The sequence below is a fragment of the Dendropsophus ebraccatus genome, chromosome 4 (assembly GCF_027789765.1).
Source record: "Dendropsophus ebraccatus isolate aDenEbr1 chromosome 4, aDenEbr1.pat, whole genome shotgun sequence".
In the NCBI taxonomy this organism is placed as follows: Eukaryota; Metazoa; Chordata; class Amphibia; order Anura; family Hylidae; genus Dendropsophus; species Dendropsophus ebraccatus.
Window position 1 is genome coordinate 41,711,653 of NC_091457.1, and position 21,845 is coordinate 41,733,497.

Below are 21,845 nucleotides of genomic sequence, written 5' to 3' on the forward strand. Positions count from 1 at the left end.
CAACAGGGTGGCCCCTTTTGTCAATGTCTAACTCAAGGTGCGAGTATTGCGATCATGACAAGGGCTTGCAAAGGCAGGCTTCCACCCACAGACAGCCGTTTCGGGGTTTTTGCCCCTCGTCAGTGTGGGGTAGGATTCTGGCTAGTTGGGGCAATGAAAAATCAACCAACAAAACACAGTAATCACTGAACTCAAGGAGAACAGCGAAAAAAAATTCCAATGAAGTACTCAATCAAGAGTCTCTGGCTATCCTGTGTTTTGAGACTCGTAACTGAGGCTCCACGGACTCTTGTTTTGCTTCTATACAGACCAGCCTCCATCCCAGATGAATAATAATTGTGCATTAAGAGGAACATTGTATATGGGATTAAAATAATTCACTTACCAAAGTAGAAGCCCCGATCTCCACAAACAAACTGCAGCGTATCCACCAACTCTCCACCGCAGAGCGTCTCGGCCAGGCTGAATACTCCGGATGATTCTGCTGTGTATGCTATGAAGGTGTAGAGGATGAACAGGGCATGTCTGTTGACCGGTACCCCTGGCAGCTAAATGAAACAAAAAACAGTAGGTGTTAAAGGTTGCAACAGGGTCAGGTTATTAGACAACAACCCAGTTCCCCATAGATAATTATATTTGCATTTATATAGAAGACTCTTCTCTTAAAGTATTATAGTATCAATGCCAGCCCTGTAACATGACCGTGGGCCCTATGATTGGAGCCTGGTACCATGCACAACCCATTTTAGGCTACATTGCCAAAAGATTATACGCCACAGAAAAGGCGCACATTCTTAAAGGCTTTCTTAACCAGCTGTAGCCCCCGCTCACCTGATGGGTGGGCAGGGGGTGTGGCAAAACAGAGAGGAGGCGTGGCCTTCACAGTCATAACAGTCAACACTTAACAGTCATAAACCATACAGAGCCTTGCTCCAGTAGATTTCTGTGGACGCCTTGCAAAAGGAAAAGGTCCCGCCAGCTTTACTACAAGTATACCAGTCTTGATCAATGTCCCCCCTATGTTTTTAGATCCCAACAAAAGTAAATACATACAGAAAATAGACTGAACATAGTTACTAGTAAACTACATGCCCTCTATTAAGGTCTATGGATGTAATTACTGTATAAATCTCTGCATACTGCATACCAGTAATGTGGCCTAAAAATGATGAGTAAATGGGGCCTAATGTTATAACTAACAGAAGAAGTACTAATAGAACATATATATTTTTTCTCCACTTTATGTTCACACACCATTGAAATGACGGGTTTAAAAATTACATACGTTATTTGCGTTAAATGACGGTAATCCACTAAAAACATCCATCATTTCAACAGTGTGTCAACACAGCCTTATTCTAAATGTATGCAAGGGCTGGTATAAGATTAAAAAAAAAAAATGACTGCTTTTCTTCTACAAACAGTGCCACCATTCTTAAGTCGTATCTGGTATTGCATCTCAGTCACCAGTCTATAGCCGACGAACAACAGGAAGCTGTTTCTTGAAGGAAGCAGCTATGTTTGCACAATACATACAATTAGCAGTGGTGGGCCCAGGAAGTAGACCCTATTTAGGAAAGGTACTGACTTTAAACACCATAAACACCAGAACCATAGATGGCCTATTGAAACATAACTATTTATCTGCATCCCTTTTTAGCTACATCATGTAAAGTCTTCCTCAGCCAGGCTGTATACACAAAGTGCTAAAAAGGGGTTTTATCCAAGGTGATTGATGTTCCTCCAGCACACAGATCTGACTTCACTGGAAAAGATTGCTGTGCCAATCCCCTCACTTCATATTACACAATTAGAAATTTTGGTAATTTGGTAATTGTCCTCTATGAAGTGAAACAGAAATCCGAGCCGTGCGGAAACAGGAAACATAAGAGCCTCTTGTGTGTACGTTCCATTCCTCCTCTACTTATTGTATTGGCTCCACTAACTGATCTGTAAACTTCTGCACCCAGTTGCTCGGAGAGATAAATTTAGCTCCGTGTAACTTGCCATTCTATTAATACCCATAGACAATGCAAATCTCCTCAAGTGCTTGAGTAAACATTTACATTGTAGTCAAACCATAAATCTGAGATGTCAACCTTCTGGTAACTATTGTGATTCATTTCAATTCCCGTGTAACTTTCGAAAAAGTCTTTTTTAAAGTCCATATGTTCACATAAATACAACTTGTCGTCAAGACGTAATATTTGTGGTTTCCAAAGCCAACATATAACTATGGATCAGTTTTATATTATAAATACAATGTTTGGATAGGTCGTATGCAGAGTGATTTATTTGGGTCTGAATTTAAAGGGGTTCGTCTAGAGTATCATATAATAGCAATAAAAATGAAATGGGGCTTTGGGGGAAATAAAAGAAGCACAGCTCATTGTGTAATAACCACTGATGTTTGCCCCCAGTGTTTGCACTGCTGAGTAGTTCCATGTAGGTGGGATTGTAGTGTGGCTGACAGCTGTGCTCTGGAACTACAGGTCTTGTTATCACACAGTCCTGTGCTGGACACAGGATGAGGCAAATAGGATAAGAGAGGTCCTCTCTGACCATGGGTATGCACTCATAGGTTCTTTATTATAAGGCAATAGATTTGAACATCTCCACTTACTAGTGATCAAGCATGTGGAAGCATGTGCACTCTACTTAGGAGCCCTTTACACAAGGCCCTTTATAAGAAGCTAGAAATGCTCCTTCAGAAGATAATTGATTAGCTGAGGAGCGGGAAAATGCACTATCCTTGGCTGATCGCATCTTTTGTGCTGCACTAAAATATATCTTTATCGACAGCAATATATTCAAATGGCTGCATGAACAATACAGGGATTGTTCATGCGGCCGGGCTGCGCGATTGATCGTGCATCTCAAATGAGCCCCATTCTCACTGATTGGCACTCATTTGCTTCTGTAGCTTTCATATTGGGCTGTATAAAAGGACCCTTAGACTCAGCTTTAATCTGGCCGTACACATTAGATTAGATGTGTCAGCCAAACCCACCAATATTGTCAGGACCATGTAATGAGTATTATGGCTTCTTGACTATTTTCCAATGGCAGATATCAGAGGTGAGATAGATCAGGCATATAGAATCTTTTGTTCTGAAGGAGATATGCCACCATTAGCCATATCCAGCCACATATTTATATCATCTCTCCATACAGAACACAAACATGCTCCGCCTGCGTGGGTATCGGAAGAGAAAGCTTTCTACGCTTACGTGTATGGCCAGCTTAAAACTAGCCTGTTCTCCAGGTTCGTTCCCGGTGACTACTTATCAAACTTTGTTATTGGAAGATATTTTCTTATCCTACTATTCAACGTATTGCATAAGGTTGAAAAAAAGGTGTCTTTTGCATAGAGAGTCCAGGTGCCTCTAAATTAAATTATGGATGGGACACTTTTTCAATCTGGCAGCTATTGCATTAAGAAAATTGATGAGTTATTGGCCCCACAAATGTGGAAAGAAGATTGTCAATCAGATGAACCCCCTAGGTCCCAGTGTGGGTTTATAGAAATTCCAATAGTCGAAAAAATCTGACCGATCTAAGCACTGTTGTATGGATTCTAGAAAATGCAAATAAAAGAAAATACAAATAGATCTGTGTTCTTTATCATTGGTGTTCTTTCATCTCCAGCTAGCTTCCCCAGATTGTGTTACAAGTAAGGCTATCCCTGATTAATGACAGATGAATTTATATACCAGATGGAGTCACTGATTAGACTTAGGGAGCAGATGCAGAATGGCCTCCCCGTGCACTGTGCTCTAAGTAGTGAACCCTAGCCGAGTGCTGAAAGCTTTCTGCATTTCCAACAAAATGACTTAAAAAATAGAAAATAAGTAGGTAATATTTGTAAACTACATTGTTACATGTATCCTTCCGCCTACCTGTGTTAATAAAAGCTTCACAGACAGAAATATCTCCTCAAACATACCCTAAGGGTTGTTTCCATGGGTTCTGCCATAAATGTCTGTGAATTTGGAACCACTGTTTACTGATTCCTGAGGAATGGGTAGAGCCACTGGCAGTCGCCTCCTATGGTTAAGGCTTGTTATGTCCAACTTCACAATCTTTCTCTCCTTCTATATCTGCCATTGGCTGAGAACTAGGCGGCTCCTATCCATACACATTAGATTTTTGAGCAGTCTCCCAGAAATTAGTGCCATTAAAGTATAGCCATCTTAAAGGATTTATCAACAGAGCCCAAAAGGAAGTTCCCCTATTCTATTGGTCCTTATTCTCCTTTTTACCTATTATTCAATTACAAACATTTAAAGAAATCGGGTGGGGGGGGGGAGAGTGTTGAAATGACAGGGCATGGGGAGGGGAAAACAACAAACAGCACTAACTCACCTCTCCCCTTGCTGGCTATCCGCCATCTGACCGGCCCCGGGACCCCCGCCAGCTCCGGGATCTCCTCTGCTGCCTACGTCATGACCTGCCTGATAGATACCCTACTCAGCCAGTCACTGATTGGCTAAGCAACTTGTACATCAGCCAGGTTGGGCATTTTCCCCCGAGTATTGACGTCATTACAGCTCGGGGGAAATTGGCTTCCAGCAGGAGGAGGGGGGGCAAGACCTTCTGCCATGGTGATTTTTGGGCACGGGGAGAGGAATGTAGTTGTTCCCTTTCATTTTCCCCCTTTCCCAAGCTGGATTAAAGAAGAAAATAATCTATGGACTTCTCCTTTTACTAAATTATTGTCTCTCAGATTGGTAATGGTACTTTGACTTGCTATAATGGTTGGTAAAATAATATTGGTAATATTGACAATTTAGTACATTCCCTATTGTATATAACCAGTGGCAACCACCGGTGCACTGACATTTGCATAACGCATAAAGATGATATTACATCCATGTGACATGTCCTCTAAATGCAAATGTTTTGATTTGTAGCAGATCAAAAAAATATAAATCTGTAACACCTTGTTACCATCTAAGCACTAATGATGGTGGTTAAGGACATAGCATGTGGGAGTATTCTCTTATACTTTCTTAATGTGAAGGTTAAGTAAAGCTTCACATCAATCTCTGCTGGCCACAGGCCCGGAATTTACTACCATGTGTCAGGATTTCAGGCTTGTTAATGCTGTTAAGGCTATTTACTAACATCACACTTAGGTGCAAATTTGTATTACCCTATAGCATCTAATATTTGCTTTTAAAGGTTATTGCAGTGTCGGCAAACAAAGACTAATTCCTGGACAGTTGCTATGGATTAGTGAAAATGTTCCCATGGATGCCATTTTTGACCATTAAGCCAATGTTACCAGCTTTAATTTAGAAAACATTGCTAATAGTAAATAGGTTGGGTCTTAGGACAGGAACAGCATTTGAATACTTAAACATTAGACCACTTATATTGGTAGTTTGAGTAAATCCCAACCACCCTAAAAATTCCATGGATAGCCTCATTTCCATGTGAACCATGCAATGCCTTAGTTCTCCTGTTGGGGCACTGCGCAGAATACAGCTGATTACTAAAGGATAAAGTTGTCATTGGATTGTTGGTAAAAGTAAAAGATAGAGTTGCCATTGAATTGATGGAAAAGGATAGACTTGTTACTGGATTGATGATAAAGTACAGTTTTCATCGATTATATAGGATAAACGAATTGTCGCAGCTTGGTAATACCATTTGCCCTTTTAGGTTGCCCCAGTCAGGTCACATCATAACTGAACCATGGGTGATTAGCATTTGAGCTTAAGGAGTAATCCGGGAAAAATCAACAGTTTTCCTATCCACAGGATAGGGGAAAAGTGGAAGATTGCCGGGGGGGGGGGGTCCAACCCCTATACACCCCCCGGCAATCTCCGTATTGGGCCCTGACATGAATAGAGCCCCGGGTCGACAAGCGACCCATGGCTCTATTCATTCTTAAAAAGCGTCGGAAAGAGCCGAGTACAATGCCCTTCTGACGTATTCAGCTCTTTCCACCGATCAATAGGAATGAATAGAGCTGAGGGTCGCAGGGGACCACGGGGGCATGATACAGAGATCGCTGAGGGGTACAGGGGTTGTACGCCACGCAATCTCCTACTTTTCCCCTATGTGGATAGAGAAAAAGTTGATTTTTCCTGGAATACCCCTTTAAGGGCAAATAGTATTATATACACAACAGGATATAAACAGCATAATACGGCCATGGTACCATCTGTTGCTTACTGTACAGACATTTCTGTTTGCTACAAAGTCACAATATAGTAGTTTTCCGCTGTGTAGTACTAGCCTTAGGATGTAAACACAGATAAAACTACACAACAACAAGAATTTGCTGCGTCAATGCAGAAAACAATAACCTCTAGAATAAAAAATATAAAACACATTTGTCTGTTTGTATAATAGTATAGATGAAAACAACAGACAAAAGAAACCATTAGCTTTGTGTCAAAGTGCTGAACTGTGCGTAGGCAGGATAGAGATGTTTTTCACAAGACAACATCTGCTATATGGAGCATGCACCTTTAAGCACTTAGGAGCATTATTCAGTTCTCAGCAGAAGTGAGTGACTGCAGGTTTAAACAAACAGAACCATGTCCCACTAGGATAGGAGGCCTGAAATTACTTCCTTACATCAATATCCATGATGCAAAATAAAATCTATGGAGGATTCCAACACAATATATGTGACCCTGGAAAAATGTAAATAAACTCATTGAAAATATTGCTCAAACTAAGTAAATGACCTCTAGGACTTCAGAAGTAGATGTTTGCGAATGGCATAGTTAAACATTGCAGTCATGTATATAAGACCCAACATACATTTCGCAAATGTTCATGTAGATTAAGCTGTCTCCAATGGATTTAGTAATGGCCTTATTTTTATGTTTTTCCTTTTATTTTATCAGTGTATATTTCTAAGGGATGTGAACCTTACTGCTATCATCTGAGCATAAAGAAATCCGGGGTCATACCATGTCACGCTATACAACAATATACTGTACCTCTAGGTCAGTGGCACTTAAAGTCGCTAAACCAAGTACCCAATGCTTAAACAAGTTATGGCTATAATCATACACTATGCTTATTGGCATGTACCCACTGTGGGGCACTTACCACGATAGAGTTGTATTGACTGGCAATGTAAAGAACTTATAATAGGAATTCAGAAAACTCAGCACTATAAAGGCATCCATGGGCTCTTGGATCGTATTGTGCATAAAAGTTCTCCAACTCTAGTATAAAAAGGTTAAGTTCTTTATTATATTGCTTTTCAAATCATCATCCACCACCAACATGTTTCAGACAACTTAATCTTCCTTATTCCTGGCTGAATCATGCTTCAGACATGTAAGCAATAGCACAATAAAACAAATGGGAAGCTCAAAGGAGTTACACGTACAATGGCCTTAAAGGGGCATGTTGGTCCTGCTTAATTCTGTCGAATTTAGAAGAATTATAGTAAAGGACTAAACCTTATATACAATGTTAAGCGGATCTGCCAAAATGTTCAGGTTCGGCAACGTTATCCAAAGTCGAAAACACTCACAGTTTGATTCTCTGAAGAAGTTAGATGCAACCCTAGGGAGTCCTGGAAAACACGGATGCAGCCATAGGCTATAAAGTTATCCAAAGAGGTAGATATTATAGGGGAAATTTCATATATTAATGAGCAATAATTTCTATGGGCAATAATTTCTACAAAGACAATAAGACTGCTTTATGAGTCTATATATCTGCATTCTATGTCAGCATTTAAAAAAAAAAGTAGATGCCATAAAGGGTTAGTCTCAGTGGAGGGAGATGGGAGTGTCAGCCATTGGTAGACTCCTCTGGTAGTAGCTGACTCTATGATGAGCAATATGATCGAGCAGTTGGAATCCAGCATACTCAACACTTTTCACCTTCAAGACGAAGGCCACCATTGCTGAGATCGGTGACTTTAGACGAAAATAATCTTATATTTATGGTAGAAGTTTACCTGAAGATGGGAAGTATTTTTACTGTATGATTCTAAATCAAATCCTGGAAGAACCTCCTTATGGTCAAACACTCGAAAGAATTTCCCCAGCATCCGTGACAAAGTGGCCACAGAATGAATTTAGTAAGCCATGCATTGATATGTTTTTGTAAGACACTAATAATCCACTTTATGGTCATCCAGTACCCTCTTGTTAGTTGTAGTGAGCGTGACAAATGAGATTGGGACAACGTTCAACAACAAACCAGAACAGCTTCCTTGGCAATATCATAGAAGGGTCACCAAGTACATGAGCAAATGCGCTTATGTCCGTAAAAGTCAGTATTTGTAGAAAACGAGAAAAACTAGCTTTAATAGAATGGAGACTTAGTACATGTTTTTATGGCAGCAGTACTGGTGGGTCACGTAGGTGGTCGCTGGCACTGACAGGTCTAGTCAGCCTTGCCATTAACCATGTGAAGCCAGTGATAATTAAAGTAACAAGTTCAAACAGGGTTATACTTCAGCCCTGCCCTAACCTCTTGCGCCTTAGCTGTTTGAGGAGACTGGAATTCACTTTTAGTACTGAGACTTGAGAAGAAACAAAGTGGCTTTTAAAAGGTCTCTACTGCCACCTCTGAATCATGCGCCTTTCTGATAATTACAACAATCAGATCCTGTCAAAAGTGAAAGGGGGCGGAATCAGTTTCCTCCGAAATGTTGTTGTTTCTGCAAATTCCATAATTGGCCAGTTTAAAATTATATTAAAGAAAAGCAAAAAAAAAAGCATCCAGATTGGGACTTTGGTGGGGTTTTATCCTCGGAAATGATAGGAATTTTAGGTCAGGGCGACTGCAAACAATTAGGCATAACCTACAGTTCTACCATCGCCTGACTGCATGAATGAAAGTCTGTGAGGCTGAGGCGACTGATTTATGATTTTATGTGTTATTTTTAAACTGTATAAAGTATGGCTGCATGAGAAATTGAATACGATGGTATGGATTTATCCATAAAAGATAAACGTACTGGGTGACCATGAGTTGCGTAAGGGAGGTGTTTGAAAACATGTCGATAGCTCCCTTTTTGGACTGTATTGACTACAGAAAGAGTGGAACCTTCCATAGACCATGAATAGGGGATGAAGCTGGAGACCACTACATTTCTTTATCGAAAAATAGAGGTGCACATAACCCTTCAGCCTATTGGCCAAACGTTTATTTGGTCGACAGCTCTTTGTCTTAATCTCTCCACCCACATGAATGTACAGGTCAAACTTTCATGTTTCTCAGGAGAAAACGGAGATCTAAGATTCTCTCAAGAGAGACATCAAACATCATCTCTTGCGGGAGAGCTGGAAGACCACCTTACATTTTAGGTAGCCTTGGTGAGGTCAGCCAAATGTATTTATAAAGTATATGAATTAACATATGTCCAGCAATGTATTTTTTCCTTCTGACACAGTAGTAAAATGCCATATTGCACATAATACCCAAATCAGTCCCACTGGCCATTGTTGGCATCAGTTGTGATAAGGGACTGATCCAGAAGCCAGAACAGATAACATTTTTCTATCCAGATACTTCACAGGTCACAATAAAGGATAAGGCTATATTCCTCCTTTTCGTTTGCCATTGGGGCACTCTGAGGCCACACAACAGATGATATTTGTACAAATACAACTGTCATTCTAAAATAATGACCGTTAATCAGCTTCAAAATCACGGCCTTCCTAAAAAAAAAAAAGGCTGTCAAAGGGCCAATAGAAGAAGGTGTGTGAACCAAGCCTGAAATAGAACAGGTGACAACTGATGCATTTTTGCAGTAATTTTGGCATTATTGTCATCAGGTAAGGCACAAAAAAACTAATCCAGTTGTAATGGATATATAGGAACCCATGCTATGCAGGTCTTTAAAAGCTTCAATTCGATAAGCGTTCAAGCTATTATATATTCCTGCTCTTAGGTCCAGAGTGTCAGGGTAAAAGTTTATTTTGTGGCCATGAGATCGATCCAGCTGATTTGGTCAAACTCTTTGACCCCTCCTCGACTGTGATAGTCTACTTGGAAGAAGACAGTACACATAGGCCAATAGAGGTCATCCATAGTCCTTTTGTGACCACAGTCATTATCTATGATTCTATAGATTTAGCTAAAGTTAGTGTCATACATGCTAGAGTGCTGGATCACCATGACCGTGAGCGCGTGATAATCCTTGCTGCCTCGCATGGTAGAATTTGACATCAACATAGATTATCCAAGTTAATAAGCATGTAATGTTTCTTTTTTCCTTTCGCCTCCCGTCATCTACTTCAGAAGTCATCGCCTGATCACCTGCTGCACGTCCACGATCAGGCGGCAACAACTGTCATTACTTTGCTTTTGGTTCATAAGTGTGTAAAAGGTCCGAAGATCCTCAATCACATTGATGTCGGCTTTGGTTTGTTTATGTAATACATACAAGTACAATGACACATGAAATGTGAAACTTTTTTATAAGCAGCTTAATGTAATTAACATCCTTAACCCTTCAGTGGATTACAGAGAGAAAGATTTGATCCCAAACTCAAAGCGACACTAGACACAGTTACTATGTATAGATATGGATAAATATCGAGGGATTTAGCATATATGCATATAAGCTTAGGCCCTATTTCCATCTATTTTGCTGTTTTCATTGTTCTCTACCATCACAGGACAACAACCCTTATATGTCAGACATCAACGCCGGATATGTTGAGTTCATGTCATGGCGTTCAATATAGAACATTTTCTAATGCATTTTGATCCTAGTGTATGGGAACATACCTTTTTTTTATAAAGTTTGGACTATTGCTCTGTAAATGTTATCAAAGAAAAGTGTAATAAGAACTGACCTGAAGATTAGGTCACAGCATGCACCGATGACCACAGTTTGCAGTCAGTGTATGGCATTGAGGGATTTCTGCCATGAACTGAATTCAGTGTGAAAGCTATGGTTTGGCTTATAAGGTTAGCCTAAAAAATGTCAAGTATTGCAATACATAACAATATCGCCCTATGTGGATTCTACATCCACTAGAGAGGTGAGGTGATAATTTGTATAGTGACAGAGCTCCATCTAGTGTGATTACATCAGGGTGCAATTAGTAGGATGTGATTTGTTTGTACCCCGTGACAGGTGGGCATGCAGGCCATCAGTTGTACTAAACGCTTCTGCACCCCCCTATTAGTACTCAATGTCAACTCACCTGATTTAGGGTGGTATTACACTGGACGATTTTTCGGCGATTAACGATAAATTATCTCAAACGACCGCTATGACGAACAATCCTAAATTGTTCACCCTATTATACAGGACAATGATCATTACTTACAGACATTCTTGCGCTCGTCCTTCCTGGCTGATAGACCAGGAAAAGACCGAACGACGTATTATTACACCGAACAATGTATGAACAATTTGTAAACAATCAACAATGAAAATAGGTCCAGATTCTATGAAACGATCAACAATTGGTCGTTTAATCGCTGCCTGCTATTACACGAAGTGATTAAATCTGAACAAAATAATGTTGTTTTTTTTAATGATAATCGTCCCGTGTAATACGGCCCTTACTCTATATAAAAAGAAACATCAAACAGTATTGTCAGACCTTAGTCCTCTTGCAACAACATCTAATAAATATGAGAAGGGACAGACAGTAAATGGGTGTGAAGGTTGCTTCATTGCTTCACCGCACCCAGCTGAGGAGGAAGATGAAATCACAGCCGATCTACTAACACGGTTTTTAAGATTACAGTTCTGGGTCATTTACAGCTTAATGACAATTAGTGGAGAAGGGGAGGAATAAACACACACAAGTCATGCAGGTTATGGCGGCAAGAGAAGTCACTGACGTCAAAAAATCTTCCTTAATTACAGAGCCCTGGGTAAATGTGCCTGTCTTCTCCATGTATCTAATCATATAATGCTACTCAATATGTCATATAAGGTGTGTTCACTATCGTCAGGAGGATGCACATTAACATTAACGTTTTTGTGGTTCCCAGGATACCTCACAATCTTTGTTGGTGTCTTTCTCCCGTGGCTTATAGTAGGCCACTTCCCCCTCATTTGGAAGTGCCTCCCCTCTATGACGTCTTTATACCAAAAACGGGTGAACTGAACCTTCTCTGTACATGAAGCTACATGCACTAAAATGGTAGCCACCAGAATAGACAAGTAGTTGTTAGGCAACCTGAACTAGTAAGAATATACCAAGGAGAGGTTTGAAGAAGATAGGACAAATTGTTGAGGTACTGTATGTAACACTAGATATACTATAAGTATACAGTTACTGCCGTCGGTTCACATACCAGTCAGAAGCTCCTCTTGGAGCCTTAGTTACAGATTCCTTCTGATCTGACAGGGAAGAATAACATGGTAGGTGACATCATTCTTCAAGTCAATGGACACCATAGAAGAACCTGACATCTCATGATAAGTCAATTGGGACCATCAGGTGCCACTGTTTTCTATCACACGATAGATCAACGATAGATCCAGCACTGTTTAACAATCTGGATTGCTTCGGGGGTTCCAGGCTACACGTCCCCCTCAGCCAATGAGTGTGCTGCCCGGCCCCAACACACTGATTGGCTGCGCGGGACATCCACCATGGAACCCCCAAAGCAAGTAGGATCGCGGAGCAGGTAATGTATACGCTCCAGCCGGTGGGGGAATTAATGGGGCGGTCTCCCGACATACTCGCAGCAGGAGTCTGACCATAGAGATTACAGGGCAGGGATCTGCAGCGGATCTTGCTGCGAATTCGCAGTGAGAAATTTGCTGCGGATCATTCATGTGTGTTTGTACCCTGAAGCAGTATAGCCACTTTCTACGTTAGAGCTCCTAAATTCCAATCCTCATGGCCCACCAACAGGTCCTATCCCATACAAAGAACACCTGCAATAATACCTGATGCACTAAGTATCATTATATCACCTGTGAAATAATAAGAAAATCCTCACAACATGACCTGTTGGTGGCCATGAGGACTGGAATAAAGAAGCACTGGTCTACGTGACTGTCGAAACATAAAAAAATACATTTTTTAAAGAAGTCTGGCTTTGAACGTGATTGCTATTTCCCATTTATTTATGCTGACTGGGCTATTGCAAAGGTCTTCTGTTATGCAGAAGACGAAAGTGGAAGGTCAGGAGCCCAGAATTGCCATTTTTATACAGGAAGGAGGTGTAATGTGATGTTTGCCCTTTACTAAAGTTTATGGTGCTGTGCCTTTTTAGAGCAAAGAGTGATGAAGCATTTCCTCTCTGTGCACCCCAAGCTGAGATGTACAAACTAAGCAAAAAAAGAAAAGAACTAAAAAAAGAAAGAGTTATGTCTTAATACAGTGACAGCGTTGCAGTGACCCAAAGTGTTGAGTAACTTCATAAATTCTTTACATAGAAACGTTAAAGACTGACAGCAGAAAAAGACAGTGTCTGCCTTTATATCACCTACAATACTTAAAGGAACATTCCAACTACTATCTGACCTGTGACCTACCCATGAATTATGGGTCATGTGATCACATCAGAGATGTTGTTACTACCTGAGGGTCAGCACATATATGTCTGGCCATCCTGAGCCATCCCAGATGGGAACACAAGATGTGACAAGCTGAAACCATTGAATCCAGCGTCTCATCTAGCGCTCCTTAGACTTAAATGGTGCATGGTGATGGTCATATGGACCATCCGGCAGTATTGGATTGCCCAACCACAAGATTTTTTAATCCAGTGTAACCTTGCTAGATATGGCTGGATTGCTGGACATAAGTTAAGGCCATATGATATATGCTGCCTCAGTCCCAAACTCCTCAGTATTGTACGACATAAAAGTAATGGGAGACCCAGTTTACTAGCGAATTATATTTTTGAGGTCGATATGTAAAGTGAGTGGTGAACCCTTTAAAACTGACTCCAATGGAGGAGCTTAACTTTACATAACATCTCCTCATAAGAAAGATATAGAGGATCCTTTCTACATCAACTTAAAGGGGTTATCCAGCGCTACAAAAACATGGCCACTTTTTTCTTCCAGAGAAAGCAACACTCGTTTCCAGTTCCAGTGTGGTTTCCAATTAAGCTCCATTCACTTAAATGGAATGAGTAGCAAAACCTACACCCAAACTGGAGACAAGAGTGGAGCTGTCTCTAAAAGAAAGTGGCCATGTTTTTGTAGCGCTGGATAACTCCTTTAGATGGGGTGCCTAGGATTTTAAAAACATGGCTGCTTCCAGAAACAGCACCACTCTTGTCCTCACTCTGGTTATGGTTTTTTAACTCAGTTCTATCAAAGTGAATTGTAATACCACACACAACCTGAAGACAGGGGTGGCTCTGTTTTTACAAGAAAGTAGCTCTCCTTTTTTGAATCTTGGACAACCCCTTTAATAATACATATGTCCTGATAAACCTGTATCTTGTTAGAAGCAATAAATTCAGTCGGTCGCTTCCAGAAGTCATTCCTTATAAGTTTCTTTACATTGAAAATAACATACACTTCCCCACTACTTGCACACAGCCCGAATGCGTTCATCTGACAAAGCTGCGCTCATCATCTGTTTTCCTCCAAAATTTTTACCTCCTAGCAGCTCTGACTCTATAATCCTAAACTTTCTCTGGATCAAATCATGCCGTCTGTGTTTTGTTTCACAATTAGGCCGGCAAGGGGGGGGGGGGGGGATTTTTTTTAAAGGTGTAGAGCTAAATAAAATAGAGGGGGAGTTAGCAACATCTGCTCTCTTGCTGCTACTCCTGCATGTTAAAGGTTCCCTCATATGCCCCCTATTCCCTGTTGCTCAACAATGCAGAAGCCTTTCCAACTCTGCTCGCTCTCTCTCTCCTTCTCCAAACAATCACTGCAGAGAGAAGGCAACTGGGAGAGAAAGAGGAAGAAAAACAGAATGAAACAAGCAAACAACAGACTTTTTCAGCTGGCGACACGCCATCACTTAGCTCGCTATTCTGGCTGCTTTCACTTGTTTTGCCTGAATATACTCTCCTTGGGGACACTAATATGATGAAGGGGTGTTTTGTTTCCAAAGTAGCATTTATGGCTCTTCTCCCCCTTTTGCTCTTTTTTTTTTTTTTTTACATAGTCTTTATTGCTCCATCCGTTCACCCTAAAAGCAAAAGGACGGACTGTACCTTCTAAAGTAACACACAAGTAGAACCAATCTTGAATTATTAATTTAAAAGCCCTTTGCTTACATCTAAATCCCCTTTGACTGCCAAAAGGTTAACTTAGGGCTTGCAAACTTCCATCTTGTATTCTGGGTTATTGCAGGTGACGGCATCTTGCAGGGAGGGGATCATGTACCGATAGTGTTATTTGTCCGTCTTTATTTTCATTGCATTGAAGTAGGAAATGGGGGAATTAAATCCATATATTTTTTTTATATTGAGGATGCAACATGAGCTAGTGAGAAGCATGTGCGACAGGTCTAGCCTGTGGTATGTGTGCGCACTATTTGGCACACAGAGCTGACACACATTCTTCTATCATGGGCAGATTGATACATGACCAGGCTGGCAGGGGCTTTTGGGACGCACAGTTCCACAACAGCTGGAGAAATGTTGGCTGACTAACACAGCATTATTGCAGGCTGACTACATTGAGAAGTTACTGAAAGAACTAGTACTGTACTGTATGTAACACATAAAGCGAAGCCATGGGAAGAGTTACAACCTTGCTCGGAAAGTAAAGGGTTACATATAATATCAGCATATAATTGGTGCCTAAAATGTTACTACGCTAATCCCCGTGATGTTCTGCTCTGGAACAGAACAGGCCTTGCCTCCTCCATTTAAAAGGTGGTATGTGCTGTTCTAGAAGACATAGAACTCTCTGTGATTAGTGATGAATTTCACCCTCCAGTGACATATATCCATTACAATTCTCTGGATACTAAAGGAGAAAGGAAGAGACATCCTGACTAGGTCACTTAACTCTTTAAAAAGAGATGGGATTTTATTCTACATTTTCTTCTTGCAGCCAAGATCAGAAGGCCTCACTTTTCTGTGTGTTGTATCATTAAGTAGGGCTAGAGGAGGACTAGAGGATCGGTGGAGGACCTCTAGGACCAGAGGAGGACTCTGCAAAAATAAATAAAAAAAATGGAGCAGACTAGATGAGGACTAGTGGAGAAGCTTCAGGACTAGAGAAGGACTATGTGAGGACCTTCAGGACTAGATGAGGACTAGTGGAGGACCTCCAGGACTAGAAGGGGACTATGTGAGGACCTACAGGACTAGAGGAGGACTAGCACAGGACCAATAAGGCTAAAAGTGGATTAGTAGAGGACCTCTAGGACTAGAGGGGGACTAGTGGAGAATTTCCAGGACTAGAGGAGGACTGGCTATGTAAGGTCCTACAGGACTAGATGAGTAATAGTGGAGGGCATTCAGAATTAGAAGAGGGCTAGTGAAGGTCCTCTGAGGCTAGAGGAGAACTAGAGAAGGAGCTAATCAGCTTATCTGGAGGAGCAATGTTAAGCGATTAAAGATGGTCACACACATTAGATAACTGTCAGCTGACAGCCACTTTTCTCAGATTCACCCTTACACAGGCATACTCTGCTACATGCCATCTGAATGGGGATAGAGAGGTAACTGCACCAGCCTACTCTGGTGGTGGCTTATCTAGAATAAAAGGATCAGGCAGTTGACATCCAACTGCCTGATCCTTCTCTCCCTCGAAAAGGGAAGAGTTGTAAGGACTCATTACACATTAGCTGAATGGTCAAACCCACTGATACTTATCTAATATATATGGACAGCATTAGTTAAGGTGGTCTCTGCCCAGAATTGCCTTCATGTAGGTAGGTTGTAATCCACGTCTACCAATTTCCTACCATGTGTGTTTTTAAAACAATGGTGAACTTGAGTCACATTCATCATTCACAGTAAGTAAAAAACCTCACCAGAAACCTGAATACTGAAGAACTGCTAGCCAGACAATCGTATAAATATGTTCCCCCCTCCAAACCCGATTTATAAACAGGCTAAAAAAAAGGGGCATCCCATAAAAGTGTTTGCCTTCACCAAAGTAGAAACAAATAAACCTTTGTGGATATTCTATCTCCAGGAGATTTGTGAATCTACATTCCAACACACCCATTACCCTGACAAAGCTAAAGTGAATATGACTAGGTAAGGGATTGCATTTCATTAAAGGAGTCTGTGTAAGCAAGAAACTATGCACATACCGCACATGATCTTACTTCTTATGTGCCAAAATAATAACCCGGGCAAGTCTGCCGTGATTGCTATGGGCTCATAATGAAATAACTTTATGCTCAGAGTGTTTGGCAACTAAGTGCATGTTGTAAATTGTAATGTAAAGGACGGGAACTCCATGTTTTTCTGAGCGCCTGCCTAAGTGGTAAAACAGACTGCAACCTCAAGGTGCCAACTCTATTTTATACTGTAGCCATTTGGCACCAATGCATTGTCATTGGAGATGCCTGACAACATACACTATAATAGTAACATCATTTCCCATATATAGACGACATATAACAACATATATAGTGGCACCAGATAACAACACATAAAATGGCACCATACAACAACATATATAGTGCCACTATGTAGCAATATATATATAGTGTATATAGTGGTACCATATAACAACACATAAAAAGGCACCATAAAACAACATATATAGTGCCACTATATAACAATATATATATAGTGGCACCATATACCAGCATATATAGTGCCACCATATAGCAACATATATATTGGCACCATATACCAGCATACCGTATATAGTGCCACTATATAACAATATATATACATCATATACCAGCATTTATAATGGCACCATATACCAGCACATACTGTATAGTGGCACCATATAACAACACATTTATAGTGGCACCATATAACAATATATATAGTAGCGCCATCACCACCATCTAGTAACACATTAGTGATCAACTCACTGACTGTTGTCCTTATAAATAGCTCTTACTTATTAGTCTTATGTACAGGGCCGATTCTGGGGTTTCTGCCGCCTGAGGCAAACCTCAGGCGGCCGCCCCGAGTGATGGCCGGCACTCCCCCCCTCCCCCCCGTCGCCGCAACCATCCACTCACCTGTCCCACGCCGCAGCCGGCCCGCGCTCTCTGCTGTCTCCACATCCCGTCAGGTCCCGCGATGTCACCCTGCAGCTGTCACGGACCTCCGGGCTGTGGTGAGTGAGTGGGGTGATCGGGTCGCGCGGGGCGGTCCCGCGCGACCCGATCACCCCAGCGCGTCCCCCACCGACCCCGGGCACTCACCACAGCCTGGAGGTCCGTGACAGCTGCAGGGTGACATCGCGGGACCTGACGGGATGTGGAGAGTGCGGGCGACGGGACAGGTGAGCGGCCGCTGTCATTTTTGTTAAGTGATACTTAACAAAAATGACAGCAGGGGGGACATAATGCCGCCCCCTGCCGGACCGCAAAATCTGCCGCCTGAGGCGGAAGGCTCATTCCGCCTCATGGCAGAAGCAGGCCTGCTTATGTATAACACATAGTTATATATAGGACTAACTTGCCGGTTTAAAGCCATACAGAATCCCAAGAAATGTTTTCAGCCCCAACGATCCCCTACTATTCCTACAATGTATCCTCTACTTATATATCAGTCCCCATGCCATGCATTTATGAGCCAGTTCCTAACCCAATTATAGAGGTTTAAGCTTATGCTGAGTACACTCCAAGTCCCGATTGAGAAACAATGAACTCTTGAAAGGCTACAGTCATACCGTACAGTGAATCCCATCTGAAATGACTGTTGGCGAGCTAAAGGTGGGAAATATACAGTAATTCTGGCCAATAAAGAGTTGTAGGAGCCAAGGACAGACTGAAAGGAGTAGGGGCCCCTGAGTATTATTGTTCTTGGGCTCTCTACCAAGTACAATAGTTATAGAACACTTAAACTAGCTTGATACAATGCCTCTGAGTGGCCTTTTATCACCTTTTCACAAGATTGGTTATAAATCTCTGATACTGAGAGGCCCTACTACTGGGACCTTCACCAATCACTAGAAGGATGTCCTGAAGTCACCTGTTTCTCCTCACTTTGAATGAAGCAATGGTGCCAACTCCATTCTAGCTCCAGCATTGAGGAGGAACGGTGGACTGGAGACCCTCAGTCTAGTGATTATGATGGGCCCCTGCAGAGAGGCCCCCAGCTGGCAATCATTTAACTGAGGAAATACCCTTTAACGTTGCATATATTGGTTGACCCCAGTGTCTACTGCCCAAAAAGACTAATTACCTCTCCTAACGAGTCTTTTTTAAAAAAAAATTTGTAAATATTCTGTATTCTGCAAAAAATAACCATTCTTCATTATGTTTTTTAATCTCTTTATGTTGTTCTCATTATTACCCCTAGAAATGAGAATAAGAGTATATAGTAAGAGTATAAGAGAATAAATTGGCAACTGGGTGTTACCATCCCCACTTTGGCAAAGGGTAGTGATTGGACAGTGTCTGGCTTTGTAGGGACACCCCCCCAATTGGTGACACCCATTCATAAGTAAAAACGAAAGTGGTACAGCACAAAGTAAAGTTTTTAGAAAAATGTGCTCTAGATGTTTTATTATGGGGAATACAACATGTATGGAGAGCTGACACTGCGTATGATGATGTAGAACTATAGGCTTCAGTACCTCTACTTAGCACAGACCTATGTCACACTTCCCTCCTTTTACGTACTGTTTCTCATGGAGTAAAGACCACCTACGAACTCAAGCAAAACAGAAGATGTGGGGTTGTAATAACTCCCTGGTTTGAATTCCCAAACATTTCCCAGAAAGCGCAAGAAAAATGATCTACATTTACGTCCCCTTAAAGTATACCCCCCACTCCGTTGCTGTTAGTGCGTGAAGCAGAGCGATGCAATATTTGGCGGAGCATGGGTTAAATAATGGCTGCAGGCAGGGTATATAACCCATAGACAGATCTGTGCCATGTGTTCAGTGTCTGTGTGGGAAGAACTCCCTACTAGGAATCTTGAGTCAGCAGTTAGCAGAATCTGTGCGTGCATGTTTTATCTGTGACACTGTAACAAGCATGCTCTGTGAGACACGTCACAAGGGCTCACAATCCTTATACAAAGCATCACTTCAAAGGGCAGCGAAAACAAGCGTTTTCCTAGAAATGAATTAGCCAAGGGGCCCTGAATACACACACAGACTCACAGATCATCTGCAGTTCACATTGCAAACAGCCTCGGGGATGTAGACAGAGTAAGCAGAAGTTCATTTACAGGGGAAGAGGTGGGGGGCACATTTCCTACCTGCCTGCCGCTATGTAATGCAGATATGTCACTATAAGCCTGAAAACACACATGCAGTTTTTTGAACCAGAGCCAGAAGTGGATCCAGCAGAGAAGAGAAATATAAGTCCTTCATTTAAAATTCCTATTGCTTTTGAATGTGATTCCAGCGTTTTCTATAAAGTCAGCTGGGCGCAGATTTCATGACTAATGTATAATTCACATAAAACGAGAGCTCAATAAGTGCCGTGCCGATACACACCAAATACCACATGCGACACTTAGTGATCAGAATGTGTTCTACAATATCGGAACCTATCTGATCATTCTTGGCTCCGCAGGCATAAGGGTTATCAGTCGCCGTTGTTGCTTTCTAATGAAAACCAATTACGTCTATGTGCAACTTAAAGGGGTTGTCTCAGGACAGACCCCGGCGGCAGATCGCTAGAAAGCACCAAGTCACTTAGTCTTTTTCCGGCTCCGCTCGGCTTTCTTAAGAGGGTTTATGGTCGGCCTGTGTAATTATAAAGACTCTGAGAAAAGCCAAGTGATCCGGTAGAAGACCAAATAATACTGTGCGTTCCTAGCACCTCGATTGGCTAGACTCCCATAGTTTGGGCTGTGGTGGTATTTCTTTGCAAAATGCTACTAGTATCTACGCAAGCCAATGTCTTTCAATCAGTGTTCCTCCGACTGTGGCTTCTGTGCTGTTGCAAAACTACAACTCCCAGCATGCAAAGACAGCCAAGAGTTTTTGTTGGAGAGCCACAGGTTGGGGAACATTGCTTGACATGATACCAGCAATGCATAATCTATGTATATCGTTAATTTTACAATGATAACATACACGTACATACTATAGTGAAACAGCTTGGTTATCATACACAATGAAAAAAAAAATCTGGCCAGTTAATGCATGGATATATGGATGATACAGAAATCCAGTTAACATTTGCAAGCGTTTGATATCTTCCCTGTTATACCTGTAGGTATATAACTTTCCCACATTCCCTTTATTTAAAGTCTTCAAAACTTTTTTGTAAACTCAGCAGTTAAACTATAGATCAGAGTTGGCTGAAATGCCCTTTACTCTGACGCCCTCTAGTGGTGATACCAGGTAATAATCTTACTCAGATTTTTTTTCTTTCCTTTTTCCTTTTTTTTCTTCTGCACTTTTCCTTTGCGAGGTTTAGGTCACAAATGTTGTGCTTCTCCCTATCCAGCAACCATTCCTCTCTTCCTTCTCAGACACAGCCAGGGCAGCACCTGGCATGGCAGCCTCCCCCTGTCAGCACCTAGGTAGTCATTTACTACACCACTAATTAACCAGTGGGCATAAGGAGCCAGAAAACAACATCCTCAGACCCAGCTGCCAGCCACCTTTAACCCTCACCACCAAGGCATCAACATGCATACCCCAGTTCCACTAACCAACCAAAACCTTCTCTTCTGCAACTGTAGTGGGACTACAAATACCAGCAAACCTTAGCACCCACATCCCTATACAAGCAGCATAGCAGCATAACATTACTTGCATCCCACAAGGAGTTACCCCCCCCCCCCCCACACACACACACACACACACACACACACTGAAAACATACACTGGCTTATTATCATAATTA

General features: G+C 41.6%; 1 protein-coding gene across 1 annotated transcript in view; it reads right to left on the bottom strand.

The window, feature by feature from the left end:
* The window catches only part of IGF2 (insulin like growth factor 2), a 33,823-nt gene that overhangs the window by 11,279 nt on the left and 699 nt on the right, over window positions 1-21,845 (bottom strand). The window contains exon 2 of the mRNA XM_069968332.1: window positions 386-548. Coding sequence (XP_069824433.1) covers window positions 386-548 — 163 coding nt within the window. The remainder of the gene's footprint in view (window positions 1-385; window positions 549-21,845) is intronic.